We start from the raw sequence: 18242 nt of genomic DNA on the forward strand, positions 1-18242 counted from the left end.
AGTTGACGTAGGTATAATTCATTTGACGGGAAGCTAACTAGCTTTGTCTTCCGTTATTTACCAGCCACACGCACACCGGGTTTTCTACCATGACGTTATGCAATGTTTTCGTAAAAATACTAATATCCCATGAGAATCCACTGAAGTTAAATGAGCTGTAATGCTCGAACTTTATAAATGCTTCTGGTCAAATATATGAAGTTTCCGATTGATAAGCGTTATAACAATCACAGTTATAGCTTCCAAAGTTTATAACACACTGACTATAGCAAACTAGTAATATATATACTCTCTTTTTCTGGCGCGTCGCGTTGGTTATATTTATAGGCGTGTGGAGGCTTTCTAGAAATTTCAATTTTATGTAACAATACTGAGTTGCATTTAAGCGTTTACGTACATACATATTGATTCTTACTCTCGAGAATCTACTACAACTTTGGAGAACAGGCGGGAGTTTCGCAATACATTTAACAGTATAAGCTATGCATGTTTCTAAATATAAATTTAATATAAACAAATGTTGATATTAAAATAAATATTTTATAAATTCGTTACACCAAATTTCCGTACAAACAATAATACCCAAGAGTTTTTCATGTCAATTCATCATTAATTATTAGACTTAGATGACAAGACAGAAATATCAAAATGTTGAATTGTGAAATTAAAACGTGGGGGGAAAGAAAAGTTCAGTTCCATAATTTTCCGAATCTTCAGTGCTAAACGACATTTCAAGTTATCTTTCCTTTGGGACTTCATTTGTCATCAAAGCAAGAACGGTTTTAAATTTAATTAGGATTTTATTTTTATAGAAAGAACCAGCGATTTTTATAAACGTATTGTGTATGTTATTTTTAGCCATTAATATTAGCAACTATAAATAACACAGTACACTATGAAGTACGCAGATACTGTTAACAGTTTGTTAGGACTGTTCGTCTTTAAATTTGTCCGAACTGTTTTTCCTTATTTCATTTTGAGTTTACTTACTGATTATAACATATTTGTATTACAAAAGCTATAACTTGTAATAAAGAGAATATCGTTTATTCTGATATGGAAGAATCTTTTGTTTCGTTGGTAACTGTTAGGAAAATGAATTATACTCAATCTGTTTAAATATGAAAATCTATAAACTTAGTTTAAAGGTCAAAGATTAATAAAAAAAAAGTGATTTAAATGAAAACTATGTGTTAAGCTAATTTATGTTTGCACTCGTTCTTCGAACTATAATGAAAAAATGTCATCTAAGATCACAAAAATTTTCTGCTGATAAGTGAAATTTCTAAAGCTATTAACAATTGATGAAAACAGTTCATTTATGGTGTAAAAAACGTTAAAATAATTAAACTTAATCTGACAGTCTCTAAAAGATAGCATGTTTTTCTGTCGTATATATTTTTAATCATTGTTTAATGATTTGTTTGTTTGATCAGTTTTAAGTGCCAAAAATCATCTTTAGGCTTGCTTATGTTTTTTCTGTCTATTTGTCCTGGATACAGCACTATAAATTTTAATTTAGCACCCCCCCCCCCAAAAAAAAAAAGATGAACAGGCTAACATTGGATATATTTATGTTGTAGAATTATTAAGTGAGAAGTAGGTAGACAATAGCTTTGTGCACATTCCAAAATCTAAAATGTATTGGTAGAATTCACTTGAGCTATTTGAAAACATCCTTTATGGGAAATAGGAAGATTCAAGAGATAACAACAAACATTTATAACTTGTAATACCTAGATTGTTTCCACTGTACATACAGTATCATAATTACCATGTATTTGAACAGCTGGACAACTTAATACTAAGTTGATCTTGGACAATGTTTAAAAGTTCATAATGAATCAGTGTCATTTGCTGACATTTATAAAATGCTGTGAATCTTGAAAACAAAAACAGCAGCTTCTTACATTTGTACATAGGTGAACAATCTGACTATGTTTGTGGGTGACATAAAATGTTTAGAATCAACACCTACCTTCATTGCTGTTGAGTTACAAAGCAATAAAATGTGAGGCCAACCCAAAGATTGCCTTCAGCATCTTTCATGCTTAGTTGAGAACTGAAGGTAATATTGAACCTTTTCTAAGGTTTCCCACAGAATCTTTAAGCAAATGTATCATTAATCAAAATAAGACAAATATGTTGTCCATAACATTTTCAGTTTGAGGTCATAATCTTTACATACCTGCATTGATGCTAAAAGGCCAAGTCAGATTCAGAATAAATTTTTAAAACAAATAAAAACATCACCCTAGAACCACAGGCTTGCATTGTGACTTCTGAATACACCAGTTCACACTTGGCATCAAAATGCTTTGAACGCACCCACATTACTCATGTGACATGTGACTCCTTAAAGTAATTTACTGAAAATCTAAAAGAAGGAAGTTGTTCTTAGACAGCATGTTTAAGAGTCATTCTAATTTTTGATGTTCACATACTTTTGTGTGGTATTTGGCTTGTCTGGTTGTTGGTTCTTGGCTCTTGTATATCTGGCATGATGCCAGATATTTGGCTTAGGCTTGAGGACTCTCTTCTCTTTATAGGAAGGATTTTGCAATAAGGAATGGGAGTTTGAAAACTTAAGACAATGAATTATGCTCTTTAATTTGAAAACTACTTTAAATAAGTTCCACTTAGGTTGAATATGGTACATGTCTTCAATTCCTTTGCTGACATTGTTATAAAATGTTTAGAAGTGATGAGTGAAAAACATGTTGTTTTTTTTACTGCCACAAGGATCTCTGCATTATTTTTGAAAATTGCCTGAAGTGAATAGACATGACTGCACAAGTATAATAAAGTTATGAAGTACATATTTTCTGGAACAATTGAAAACAGGTTTAATAGTATCTCAATATTTCATTATTAATAGACAAAAACCATTGTTCATTCTAAAGCTTAATGTTACCCTGATAGTAGTGTTGTAAATGCTATCATGCCAGTGTGTACTATACCAGATTGAATAACATAAAAAAATATCATCACATTCTTTACTCCTCATGTTTGTATCATTAGAAACAGTATTCAATATATTTCAGAAGTGTAATATGATTGTTTTATCAAGTTTTGCTTTTACCATGAATATCATAACTAAAATATTAAAAAGACTGAAACACAACTTTTTCTTAGCAGTGTAGAAAAACAAAAAATTGGATCAACTACCATTGGATAATGTATAGAATAATAAACTCCAAAATATTATATTTTTGTCTTTCGATTGTTGAAGTGTACACTGATTTCAATCTGATTTTACCAAACTGTGTAGAAATATCTTAAGTAGTTGTATATATTTACACAAAGATGTGTTTTCTTTTTTGACTGAGTTACCCTCATTGGATTGTTGACTTTTTTGTTAGTAGGTTTTTACAAGGATATATCATGTTTTTGTGTTAAATTTTTTTGATACAGTTTCATAAATATTTTTATTAGGTGTTTTGGTCCTGTGCATGTGAGTTATATATATATTATTTTGCAGGATGAAGAAGAAGAAATTAAGTTAGAAATTAATGTTCTTAAAAAGGTAAGTGTTATTATTCAAACAGATTTGAAATGAAAAATACTTTTAAGTTTAAAATACATGTAATTCACAGTAGTAAGTGTGAGTGTAAGTATTTCAAATTTTTTTTCAGTTCACAGTGATCTGTACTTGCTAATTGTATATGATTGTATTAAATCAAGGGATATTTCTGGTAATAAGATGATAACTCTCTTATCTTTAGGGGTGGGTCTTTAGTGGGTTTAAGATTTTTAAGTGTTAGTCACCAGTAGTTTTATTTATCCAAAATTAATACCAATAGAGGCAATAAATTGCAAGCATAAAGAACAGAAACTTGCTCTAAAGATTAATATTCTAATAGGTAAGTCTTTTCCATTTTTGTTATTTACAATGAAAATTCTTGATTTTGGTGTTAAGTAGATTTATGAAAACTTAACTACAAAACAAGTGAAAGATTTAGGTATGAAAATACTCTAAAAGGTAAATTTGTACTGTAATTTTGTAACTGTAATTTTACCCTAATTTTGTTAGCTATGTAATTTTAAAATAATTTTGTTTTTTCTAATATGCCAAAGATAATGCAAAATGTTTAATAATTCTAATATGTTTACTGTGTCTTCTACTTTTGATAAAAAAAATAGTTTCATTCTTTTAAAATTCTGTTATACTTTAATTTAAAAATATAGTATTTTGATTTCTAAGAAAGTTCATTACATGTACAACTTTGGACAAGTTTAGAAATTTATGATAAACTTTATCCTGATAATTTTCTTAATGCTGGTTTGTTTATTTTATAAAAACATTTTTGAAACTTGATTTCTAATGGAAAAAAAGAAAATTAGAAGTTTGGATTTTAGAACTATTATTGCTGTGTAAACTATATGATTATTTTGTCATGCGTTACACAAAAATATTTCAAAAGGAAATATATCAAATCTAGCATGACCAGTTCAACCTGACATTTTAAGGTATTAGTAGGTTTATTTAGACTGGTTCTTATAAGTGATCCATAACCAATAAGGAAACAAAAACTAAATTTTCAATAGTGATAATTTAAAATGTATAGTTCTTTCTATAATTCAAGATATATAATTCTTTCTGTATAAATACTCATCAAAAGTTTAAATCATTTCAAACTTTTCTTGACACACATACATGTATGTAAAACTATCTACATTCTGTATCTTTTATCTATGGGTTATATAACTATAGTAGAGGTTGCATATTTTTTGTTGAATATTTATTTACCTTTTAATGGAACTTCATTCCTACTTTTTATATTTTGTTTGTATGAGTTGCATCCTGAGAGAAAAAGAATTCTATGACTTTTACAAGATTTACAAGCTGTAAATACTGTAGTAGAATAGAATACTTTTATACAAGTTGAAAATATGTCCAAACATCTACTTAAACTTTACTTCCTCCAATATCCCCTCTAAAGAACATTGTTTGATTTCTTCAAGCAAGAGGCTCAGGTTTCTATACTGATTGAAAACATTATGTTTAAGGTAACAGGAAAAGGTTAGCATGTGCCCAATTTAAAATATTTGATATATAAGATTTAATTTTTATCCTGTTATATTTCATTAGTCAGTATAGTTCAGGGTTAATTAAGAAACATTTTATTGTAGTCCTTTTCCAAATTAATGTATGTAATCTCTTCTACTGGTATTATTGGAATGGTTATATATCCAACATTCCAGGATCACTAGAACACTAGTAGTACATGTTGAGGAAAAAAAAAAAAAGCTATGCATGTTTCAAAAATACCAAACTTTCATCTATATTTTAAAACAAAATAAATGTACATTGTGTGCATAATACTTAACATATTTAACATTAAAGGTAATGCAATGTATTTCACAAAAGACATTACAGGAAGAAAAAAAAAGATTTGACAATGGGTGAACTCTGACTTGACTCTCAAATATCTATAGTGAGGCATAAGTTTAATTAGCCAGGGGTCCATGAACAAAATGTCACTTAGCACTAGTCATAAATTCTCTCCTCATTTGGTGTCATGAGTAGTATAGGGGAGAGTTCATGGTTAAGTCTGCTTGTTTGGGACAAGCTGTGTTAAAGAAGGAAGTAATGAATTAGTAATGCTTGGGTGAAACTGTAAACATACTGTTGTCCCAGATACTGTTATAGATAGTGACTTGGGAGGAGATTGAAGTTTAAGTAGTTGTTTGGAAGTATTTTGTAGTATTTACAAAAATCTATTCTACAGCAGTATTTAAAGTTTGTAAATGTTATAAAGATGGTAGAATTCTCTTGCACTCTCTCTCTCTATCAATACTGTAAAATCCAAGAGAAATACAATGTATGTACTTCTATAATGCTGTATAAGTTAGATTTCAAATGAAACAAACTATGAGATTGAACTACATTGATTTTTGAATAGCACCCTTCAACTTAGTAATATAGATTTCCATCTTTTGTGGTTAAATTTGAGTATTACAGAAATACAATTTGACCAAATTTGTGATTTATTTTGACTCTGGTACTAATCTCTTATTAACATTATCTTTACTTTGTTATGTAACTTGTTTGTAGTAATAGTGTTTCCTGCTTTAAAATGATTTTAACACAATGTTTTGAGTTTTTATCTGGACAGTGATATAGCAACTTGAAATTGTTAGTTATTTACCTATTGTATATATTCCTAGTATTCACATCATAGAAACATAGCAACATATTATGGTGCTTTTATCCAGAAGAGCCCACCTGGAAAAGATGATAAACTTTGGGTATGTTTACATGTCAAATACACTTGATTAAAGAACTAGTTTAGTTGTCAAGATTATAGTGTTAAGTGGCTGTGCCATTCACAATAATATTATGTACATATTATTTTCATAAATAATGTATATAAAGTATCTTATAAGCACAGGTTTATGACTGAGCATTTAATAAAATTGGTATTTTGTTTGTAGTTTAATACATTAAATCATATATATAATTACAGAGATTTAATGCTAATATATTCTCATGGATTGTTTCTTTGTAAAATGAGTGTATAATAGCATTTTAAATAACCCTGACTCGTTTGTTGTTAGGGGTTAGTGTGGTTTTAAGCAGTAATTAATATTAATGTCCTATTAGAACAAATCACTTGATTAGTGCAAAACTAAACTTCTTGGAATTTACATCGCTTCTTACAATGTCAATATCAGACTCATCTTCCTTCGAAGTAATTTTATAGATATACCTTGAAAATTAGCATAATAGCTGTGTAGAACAACTGTCTTCAGATATTTTAAACAAAATTTAGGTATTGTTAATGTGATGGTCTTGAATATAGGTGAATTTAAGCTTTTATGTAATTGTTTTAATAAAAAACTATCTATAAAAAAATTATATATAATAGTGCTTCTTTTAGGGATTTTACTTGCCATTTTTTCAGTTCTTCTGTTTTTGGAACCATCTCGTATAATTTCATAGTATTTTAGAAATAGATAAATTTGTTCAATGAAACCATTTTGGCAGTTACATCAAGCACAAATGGAAAAGGTGAATACTGTTAACAAATATTGTCTGTATTAGGGGACATTTCAGGCTACTGTCCGTCTTCACATTTAACAACAGACTGTGCTATCAGGTCTGAAGAATGACAGTTGTCTTAAGTGCCACCTGATAAAATAGGATTTACTGATCTACGATACCAGCTAATTACTACCCAATTAATTTTTACTGTTGTACAAATAAGCAGTGTTTTTGACATTCTGAATTTGATTTACAACATAAAATGTTGAAATCGGAATTCTTAGTGTAATCCTCAAACAATAGAAGTTTTCAATAATTATATGATTATTCAGATGATTAATTATAAGTTATTAATTGAAAAGCTTCATTGATAGTATAATTGATTGAACATATTCATCTATTTAACCCTTCTATTTGTTTAGCTTGTCATGGAATATTGTGGAGCTGGTTCTGTTACCGATTTAGTGAAATGTGAGTACTGTAAAGTTAATATTTATCTGAAAATTCAAAAATCCATATAACATGTTAATCATAAAGTAGAACATTTTAAATAATGACTAGTGCTTTGTATAAAATGATTATATGTAGTTTGATTTTAAATTTGTAATACTGTTGAAACATTTTTATTCGTGAAAATTGGCTTATAACACTTATTTCACAAATATTGTGTTTCCACTATTAAATTAGTTAATGCTTTATATCCATTCGTATGTCAGACTCTGATCCAGTTTGACATTATATTACTTGTTTAGGGCAAGTTTAGCTACTTCTAATTCTGAGACATAATTATGAATTTAGGAAAACTGTTATGTTGCTTTAAATTAAACTTTACAATATCTCATTTCAGATCACAAAATAGCTTTTCTCGACTAGCACTGCCCTCTGTTGGGGCAAATGTTCAACACATACCACTAGCCTTCCACCTCCTGCTTCTACATATCCACATGTAGCTCTCCACCAATAGGAGTGCAACACACCCCTATCATAACCAGCACCCTCTCCACATTTGCACTTTTGAATCGCATCTCAATAGGTAGTAATACTGTAAAGATGTGGTTGTTTTTGCTCACAAATTTGTTGATGTTTTTCTTTATACTACAGACTTAGATTTTTCTTAATATTTCTTTACTTTTTCATGTTTTTGGATTGTGAAAGGTTGCTTTTTTGTATTTTTCTTCCTTTCTTTTACTTCAAGTTTGGAATTATCACTATGAACTCGCGGTTTCAGTTAGTTACAACTACCACAGTTGTTACTTCTACAGGGTTGAGTACTCAATTATCGACCGAGGATGTGACAGCAATTATTTTATGAGAAATGTCCACATTCATGCAACCTTCACCACCACACAAGTAATAGTCTATCAAGCCTGCTCCTGGGGTGTCTGGATTGGAGATGTACCCCAGGTTTGTGTCTTCTTTTCCTTCCATCTGCTGGATGTTGGTTCCCAGCAGATCTGGTGTTGGTTGTAGCTGGACACAGCACATTTTCACACTTGTGTATGGCTGGATATCCTCCTCCTTTCGTGGATTGGAAGTATCACATGCATAACTCTCAGGTTTTAGATCAGAGATGAAATCCTGCCAGGGCTTTCCATCTTCCTACCATCTACTGGATGTTGGTTCTTGGCAGATCTGATGTTGGTTGTGTTGGAAATGCGTGCAAGTAGAGACAAGTTTTGGCATGGAAGCTTGTCTTCCCTACCAATTCCCATTTCGAGGTGAAGAGCTAAATGATCCTCTACCTTCTGCGGATCTGATGTACCATTCCAGATTTTGCCTGGTGTGGGATGAGTTCAGACTACCACTGTGGTCTGTCGTGCCCTTGCTACTTGACACCCAGGAGTCTTATCCATCAGGCATATATGTTCATGATACAGTCATAAAAGAGCGAAGAATATACCTGGATCAGATGTGGTGCGGTCTCCCACTGAGGTGTGATGTTTTCTCTTTTGGTTCCACACCTCCTGGTTTCTCTTTAGGCACTTCCTAAAGGGTGATAATTTTTACTTATTGGTCCTCCACCTGTTCAGTGTGGGATTCTAGCTATTTTGTGAAAAGAGGTAAGATGTCACATTGGAAGTTAGCATTTTCCTACACTGAAAATGTATTTCTGATAGATACTTACCTCCAGTGATTAATGAGTGCAGATGTAGTGTCATGCTCCTATTGGTGGAGAACTGCTGCATGGTCATTTGCATGTGGATATATGGAAGTGGGAGATAGAAATCTAGTGGTATGCATTGAAAATTTGTACCAATAGAGGACAGTGCTAGTCGAGAAACGCTATTTTGTGAACAGAGGTAAGAATCTATTGGAAATAAATTTTCAGTGTAGGAAAATGCTAATATTAGGTATAAATTTAATGATTGGTAGTTGTTATTAGAAATTTAAGATATAGTTACTTTAGGTAAAAAAATTATTTGATGGCAGTAATTATAAATTTTAAGAGATTTTTTTACTTGTTTATCTATTTAGAGTATCTTAAATCATTTTTCTTTGAAGTGTAGAGAACCACAAGCATGTAAGAGAGATTTGTGATATTTATTGTTTATTGTAATGTGTTAAACTGCATTCTTTTGAGTCTAATGTCAATATGTCTTCATGGAGTCTATCAACTTAGAATTACAAGTAGAAGTCGATGATAAAATCATAAGAAATTAGATTTAAAGAATTAATGTGAAATTCTTTTTGTAGCCGTAACATTGGAGAAAGCAGATACTAATGACATGAAAAATTGACTCAACTATTTTTGGAATGCATTGCTTTCTTGTACATTCTAGAGATTTCTTTACTAATCCACCATTATTTAAATATTGATACTCAAAAATAGCTAAAAATGAGGTTTAGATAAAATAAAGATTAAAAAAAAGGATGAAGTACTTTGGTTTGTTAAATTCTAATCTTCAGGTTATTATTTTTTTCTGCTATAATTTTATTTTTAGATGTTTAGTGTACTATGGTTTTACTTGAACCCATTGTAACTTTTGAAAAGGATAATATTACAAAGATGAGATTGCAATATCATTCACCTTGTGTCATTAGTATATTTCGTTGTGAAAATAGGCACATCAATTAAAATCACTGTAACTTCCACCTTTCTTCTGTTTATTCATAAGTCAAAAACCCAAGATAAATACTGGCCATGTGGGATTTACTAATGTGTTATGTTAAAGACATATTTCAAATGTTTTAAATGTACAAAGGTAGCTTTTATTCACAGTGAAAAAGGGATCTTTAAAAGAAAAAAAATCACCATAATCCTTTGTATTACTCTGTCTCAGAATAAAATAATAACTGTTTTCTAGTTTACTATTATTGACCATTTAACTTTCATACCCAGTATTAAATTTATGCATATCATATGGACAATGAGAGTTTTATAAGGTATCCTACAAATATTTTGAATACATAAAAGTTTATCAGAATAGTAATGTTAATTTCAATGCCATACAGTCCAATTTATTATTTTAAACTGAAAATTGTCTACCAAATATTGACATATTTTCAGTCATTTAAGCCTGTGTTTTCCCACCTTTTTAAATAGCATGAGCACATTTAATTTATTATAACATTTACTGCTGCATCGTTTATAATTCAATCAAACAGGAACTGTATCAAACACATTTAGGATTGTGAGATGTTTATTTTTCAAATACTTGTAGCTTACAAATCAAATTATACCTGGTGAAAGAGTGGAAGTTTTATAAGTAAGAATACATGCTAAGAAATTAACTCTCATGTGACACTCAAGTCTGTGAGATTTACTCTTGTCTTCTTTTCTGTTCCTTTATTTTTTACATAAATAACTTTTTCTCTGTGCAACCATAAAAACTTTGTATTCCTGAATCATGAAAATGTTCCAGAAATGTAAGACTATTTCTTGTGAAAATACAACTTTGACTTAATTAACATTCTCATTAGTGGCTGTAGCACTTGATAGAAATTCTTTATTCACAAAAAATGTAAAGTACTCTAGTTATCATTACTTATACTTAAAAGAGAAAATAATAATTTAAGAGTGTAATTTAATGGTAGCATATAAAACATGTATTAAAAATATTGAATATAATGTATTGAGAGTGAGCATAGTATATGTTAATTAGAATTATATTTCAACAACTTTTTACTTTGTTTAGGCATATATCTTACAAGTAGGCATGTCATTTTTAGAAGAGAAAATGAAATGATTTTGAAAAAATACATCAAACACTGCAATTCCAATAAAATTATAAAATTTTATAATTATAACATTATAAAATCTAAATTATCGTTGAATGTTTCATGAAAGTTTCAAAACTTACATAACACTTGCTTTCTGGCTGTGAAGGATATTTAAAACATAGTTGTGAGTTTTGTTAGGAGTTGTGATATAGTGATGTAAGAAATACAGTACATCATATGTAACAGGAAGCACAAGTGTATGTTATTTTGTTTTGAGTGGTAATACATAGTGATGTAATAAAATACATCATATCTAACATGAAATTCTAGTATATGTAACATAAATAAATTTGACTGAACTCTTCCCAGAAATACCAGTCAGTAAATGTTAGTTGATAGTTACAGAAGTACATGTTAGTGTTTTGAAAAATGATATAGGAAAGTTGATATTTGATGTTCTTTTTGTTGTTACTTGAGCTGTGTTTTTGTTTTGTTAGCTACCAAAGGACAGTCTCTAAAAGAGGAATGGATTGCATATATTTGCAGGGAAATTCTTCGAGTAAGTTCTTTATGCTTTTTTTTTAGTGAGAGAAATAGTTTATCTACAAATGGGGGGGGGGGTCTTCAAAGCTTTGAAGTGTTTCACACTGTTTTAAAAATTATATAAATGTGTATTAAATAGGTAATTTAAGTATTGGCATATTCTTAAAATTTGTAACCCTTGTAATACATTAGAAATTGTCATGTTATTCTTCAGAACTACTTTATAAACCCATTATAAAATGGGGAAAACGATTGTACATTGGAATATATATATATTCAAAATTACTTGTCAGTTCTGAAATATCTCAGTATACATGTCATTGCAGTGTTTTTTTGTTTCTATCCATATTAGGTATTTTTATTTATAAGTAATTAGCTGAGTTACCCAGCATTGCACAGTGAAAATCTAGTTATGAAATGTATAGATCATTATTTTTTTCAGCAAATTATTCAGTAAGTAGATAAAAGATGTGATGCTAGAAATAAAAAAGCATTTAATCAAACAAAGCTTTATTTGAAATTAGATCGTGTTTGAGCTTGTCTTGTTCTTTGAGCCTGAAGTCATACATCATGTTGCTCCTCTGTTTCTTGCTCTCTGTAAGTTATCTGTCTTATTTTTTGTGCTTGAAGTCTGGTTTGACGTTGTTCAGAAGTTTCTTGATGTCTATATCCAGCTTGCCTTGATGATTCTGACTGAACTCTGGTTTTGAATTTGTTTTATAGATGGTATTAGAAGTGTTCAATGGAGGTCAAAAGTTGAGTGAACTTTTATGGCTTGATAGAGTAAACATGCCATTTTTGATAGGAATGTTAACCAATATCTCAAATTCCTGATTTAATGTATAATGGTATTTGGAGTTTCCAGATTATTTAAAGATCTGGTTGTAAACATGATTATTTATCAGTAAAAGAAAATCCTGACTCCACTGGGAGTTAAATGCAAGACTTCTACAGGAGAGTTGAAACCTGTAACCATTTAGCCAGTTTGGCAATGTTAACAAATATTTAAGATCTCTAAACTGAAATATCATGGAATTTGGGTTTTTCTGAACATTCAAAGAACTTGCTCTAAACATGATCGCTATGAATAAAAAAAAAAATCTGACCTGACTGGGATTTGAACTGTAAATATATTTCATAAACTATTCTATAATTTTGCTGACAAATGAAAGGTAATTCATTAACACCCATAGTGTATAAAATATAATAGGCCTAATTCTAATGCCTTATGATTGGTATCTTGCCAACTTTCAAAAGGTGTACACAATAACGAAAGTTCTGTAAGTTTCTAGTTACTTAGAAATACGTTTTACTTTAAACTTACCAACAGAAAATATAAGCAAATATATTTTCCTTTGTAAGGTTGACAATGCTACAAACATTCAGAATGTAAGAAACAGTAATACAAGTACAACCAATGTAGACATAACAAATAGGCTTACACTAGTTTAGGCTTAAACAGTCTTTGAAATTGAATATTTCCAACTAAATATTTATTTAGATGAAGCATCGAAATGAACATTTATCAATAAAGGAAAATTATGAGAAAATCCTGACTCAACTGAGATTTAAATGTAAAATCCGCCAACAGGAAATATATGCAAATGAATTTTCTTTTGTAATGTAGACAACTCTACAAACTTTCAGAATGTAGGTAATGTTCATAAGACTTTTGCTTGAGACTAACCACTGAACCAATTTGAAAGTTATCAACAAAGAAAGTGTTATGAACAGGGATTAGAATGTTACCAAGAAAGGGAATGTTATGGACATAGAGTGGCTTTTATTTATTTATATATACATAGATAATCTAAAACTCCTGCTTTAATATTTTGTTGTTTTTTTTTATATGAGGAAAATGAATATCATAGAGGTTAAAATTTATTAGAGGAACACTGAATTTCTTGTTTAACTCACAACTGTAAATTTTGTTTTGTAGTATTAATTATTTTTGCTAAATGACATCTTTAACAAAGTGTTGTCTGTCAACATACTTTGAAGCTTAGTGTTACAGTGCTTTGCTGTATAGTTACCATAAAGTTTAATTTTTTTATATAAATATCTGTTTCACTGTGAGATAAATTTTAATTATTTAAAATTGAATCTTTCATTTCTGTAATAAATAATAATATGAAATGAACATATGAATGTTTCTGATATTTATGGTTAATATATTGGTTTTGTTTTTATTCTCCAGGGTCTCAGTCACCTTCATGCTTGCAAAATTATTCATAGAGATATCAAAGGCCAAAATGTGTTATTGACAGACAATGCAGAGGTCAAACTAGGTAAGAAACTACATCATTGTTTGAGTGTTAAAACTAGAAAGAAAGCACAGTTGAGAATTGAAAGTAAGACTCGGCATTTAAAAAGCATATAACATTTAAAAAACTTTAAGGGTATTGCATAACTTTTACTTTATCAATATAGACATTAATTAAAAGGTATAACAGACAAGGTACTTCATCTTACATTACATACTGATGTGTTTTTTTGTAATATCTGATGGTGTACTGATATTTACTGCTCTGAAGTGCTTACATTTAGGTATATGACGTGTGTGTAGTTTTGTATATACACACACACACACTGACAGAGTTCTGAAGTATGACACATAACACTTATTAGTAGTGTGTAATGTTTGATCTTTTTACTCATATGTATATAAACCTTAGTATAAAAACACACAATAAAATGTTTTAACAATTCACAGTACAGTCCCAAGCACATTCTTTTTTTTCTCATCTTACAGTGTTAATAAATTGTTGTTAGTACTTCTAAACACAATTCTACTTTATTTAGTTGTGTGTTACCATGAATAAAATGCATTTGTTTTTGTGTAGATGAGTCAAGTCCTCAGTCTTCTTTTTATGTTGGTGATTAAACTTTGTGTGCTTTTGTTCCAAGTCCTTGAACATCACATCAATGAAACTATTATTTTAATGTTTAGAGATCAGTCTTTCTCAGGTTTAAAACAGTTAACACAAACAACTCTTTAATAAAAATGCAATATTTGAACTATAGGATATCAGCATTAAATTCATTATATTTATCTTTCAGTCGACTTTGGGGTAAGTGCTCAACTTGATAGAACAATAGGTCGAAGAAATACTTTCATTGGAACTCCCTATTGGTATGTTTTTTCATTGAAAATACTTTATTGTCAGGTGCCATAGTTTCTTTTTTTAACTATTTTTTTAGGATTTCTATTTTTAATTAAAGCAAATTTAATGAGATTAACTCATTTGAATCTAATGTTATGTATTTTAACTGAGTTTGTGAATACATCATATTTTTTATGAGGTTTACAATTATAATTCCACTATGTATGCTAAAGGATTAAAAGAAATTCTTACTTATACAACATACAAAAACATATTGTAGATTAAACTGTATGTAATTAGTTTAACTTTTAGTGCAATGATATTTAGTGTTTTGTCATTGAAGAATAGTGTTTTAATTGATTTTATTATTCTGCAATAGGATGGCTCCTGAAGTAATAGCATGTGATGAAAATCCTGATGCCACCTATGATAACAGAGTAAGTTTAGAGAATTAAAAAATATCAATAAAAGTTACAACATATGGTCTTTTATACTTTATGAAAGGTTTTATGTATGTTTCCATTGTTTAATTTATGCTTTTAATTTCTCAGTAAATTCATGTATAAATAATGAAATTGCATTTTGTGGTTATATTTTTATATTTAGTATTAATAAATTTGTTATGTTTCAAAAACAATCTTAAACATTAAGCTACATAACGTTTCCCAATTTCTGATTTTCATAATTTTTTTATATTTAAGTTTTGAAGATGATTGACACTTTTTTATTTGGATTATCTAATGTTTCTTATATACTTTTTTAGTATTTTGTTATTTTACAAGATTACTAGTTTTTTTTCACCTGATACCAAAAATTGTTGTTGTTATTACTTTTATTCTCATTTAGGTATCCTAAAATATAACACACATTTCAATGAATCATTTTTAAATTTAACAAGGTTTGATCTGTTTCTGAACAATAATTAATTTTTGTATAATCAAAACTAGCAGAATGTTGAAAAGTTTTGTATGTGTTGTTATTTATGAAACTTGCAAGTTTGTTAGTAATTACTACTTAGTTTAAATGAAAAGCATAGTGATATTTTATGTGCCACTATGTAGTTCATTTAGAGTAAAATATCAGAACTTAATCATTTCAGAAAATTTATTCCATATCTTTGAGACAGGTTAATGTTATATATTTATTAATTCCAACACTTATCATGCTGGCTCAGCCAAAAATGATTACTCTGGTTTAAAGAAGACATTCAGTGATTTGTACAAAACTACAGCTACAAACTTACCCTAGTTTTAATAATGCTGACTAGAAAATTGTGAGCTCTGGGTGTTATAAAACACACATAGAAGGAAATGGATAGAATAATTTTTCTACTTTAAGGCTTAGTATCAATATAAATCATTGTGTTTGAATTGTTTAGCTTAAGAGGATGAAGAGAAACAAAAGTTTCTGATCACCCTAGGTTGTCTTCCAGGTCCTAAAATCTTTCTTTGAGGCTTGAAAGATTTTTTAAACCTAAATTCCTACCAAAATTTTGTTTTAGAACAAGAGTTTTACTTATTTTTCGTGAAGTATTAGAACTTAGAGGCTTGTATGTTCTTTAGTATATACATTTTTTGTAGTTCTTTTAATAAATAGTAGCAAGTTTGATTTGTGGAAAAATGAACTGTATAAAGCAATTTAAATGTGAGTTTGTAATATTATTTTTGTAACTATTTTTGCTACTATTTGTTTTATCTTGGCCTTTACAGAGTGATTTGTGGTCATTGGGTATTACAGCTTTAGAGATGGCTCAAGCTCAACCTCGTAAGTTATTTAACAAGAATTCTTATTGTTTCAAGAATGTTGAGTTACATTTTACTGGTATTTTTTAATTTTTCTTCAGATTGTTTTAGCTGTTTTTTGAGCATCTTGCATTTTTTTATGTTCATAGCCTTTAACAAAAAATCGTTAGTTAATCATCTGTTACATTAAAAAGTTTGGATTGTTTTAAAGCAATATGTAGTTACTGATAACTGATACATAGTGTAATTGGTTTATCTTCACATTCAAAACTTTTTTATTTGACAGACTTTCATCTTTATTTCATAACCATCATCAGGTTGATTATACAACCTTGAAAAAAGAACATTTTCTGTAGACTGTGTCTCAAGGTACATGTCATACATGTGATGAAGAGGAATTTTTTATAATAACATGTTTCATAACAATATAAAATATTATATTTCATGACAGTCTATTAAATGTTGAAGGATGTGAGTAAAGTCAAGTTTTTGGATTGTAATTATGGTTCTCTTATTTCATAATGTCTCAATCAATTCTTTCCACACAGACTAATTTTTAATCCTTTGTCTCTATCGAGGCTAGAATGAGCTTTCTTAATATGAATAGCCTTTTTTCTTTTTGTATCATAAATCACAATCCTTGTCCATGATTTTCACCTAATCTACCAGTGGAAGCATATCATTTCTTGGCAATCTTATTCCAGTTAGTTTGTCCCAAGTTTAAGCCAGTTTAAGATGTTCTTTATACATGACTTCAAGCATATGTTGTGTTTCTCCAACTTACTTCTTATTACATCTTCATTTAGCTTTGTAGATTACAGCTTTCTTTTAAATAGTGTGCATACTATTAATTGAATGACTTTTAGTAATGCTGTAAGTGGTGAGGATATTGAATTGCTTTAAGATAATTTGTAATTTTTCACTATTACATATGTTTGTAGGGAGTCTGCATATTAATTCAGAAATTGTTTTTTTCTTTCTACTGTTTTTAGTTGGTGCATACACAAAATTTTTGATGTCCTTTTTGAGTAGCTATTTTATTGAAATACAGTCTTTAATGGGTTTTATTTCTGTATCTAAATAGCATTGGTCATATAACTGTTTTGCCCTACTCTTAAGGCATGAGATGAGTAGTAGTCTAGATATATGTGTTCTTATGTGTGTATGTAGACTTATAGTGTACAGTCATAGATATTATAGTTTTTTTGCAATGTCAAGACATATAAGAACACCAATCCTCCATTATTTTCTTCTTTGATTGTGAATTAACCCTTGCCAGACAGGTCATAGGTCATGTCATCGCATTTGTTGACTCGCATTTAAAATTTTATTGAACTACTATTTCATGAACTTATGTTAATAAGTTTGGGATCAAACTGTAGATTGTAATTCAAATTTTACTATTATACATTATTCAATTTCTTAATTTAAAAGTAATTTATAAAAACACAGTTAAACTGATTTTTGAGTGTCACCTCGTATGTTGTATGCAGCACTGGTTCAAATTAGATGTTTGTGATGTAAAAATACTAAGTCTATATTTTTATACGAATTAAGAACTCAAATTACTGATATTGGCAAGCTAGAATATAAAAGAAGAACCAAATATATTTTTCTATTTGCCGAGATATCGTTCATGTACTGAATCAAACACAGTGGGCCCGCTCACCTCTTTCCAATTTTGGAAACAGTCCCTTATATACA

At 29.3% G+C, this 18242-nt stretch overlaps 1 protein-coding gene across 4 annotated transcripts in view; it reads left to right on the forward strand.

Moving 5' to 3' along the window:
* LOC106463802 (serine/threonine-protein kinase mig-15-like) overlaps positions 1–18242 on the forward strand; it is a 143559-nt gene that overhangs the window by 61791 nt on the left and 63526 nt on the right. For all 4 annotated transcript variants that reach the window (XM_022391406.1, XM_013923872.2, XM_022391407.1 and 1 more), the window contains 8 exons: positions 3482–3526; positions 6172–6252; positions 7411–7459; positions 11647–11708; positions 13890–13980; positions 14753–14825; positions 15176–15233; positions 16506–16560. In XM_022391406.1, the coding sequence (XP_022247114.1) occupies positions 3482–3526; positions 6172–6252; positions 7411–7459; positions 11647–11708; positions 13890–13980; positions 14753–14825; positions 15176–15233; positions 16506–16560 (514 nt within the window). The remainder of the gene's footprint in view (positions 1–3481; positions 3527–6171; positions 6253–7410; positions 7460–11646; positions 11709–13889; positions 13981–14752; positions 14826–15175; positions 15234–16505; positions 16561–18242) is intronic.

Source organism: Limulus polyphemus, unplaced genomic scaffold (genome assembly GCF_000517525.1).
Source record: "Limulus polyphemus unplaced genomic scaffold, Limulus_polyphemus-2.1.2 Scaffold1487, whole genome shotgun sequence".
Taxonomy (NCBI): domain Eukaryota; kingdom Metazoa; phylum Arthropoda; class Merostomata; order Xiphosura; family Limulidae; genus Limulus; species Limulus polyphemus.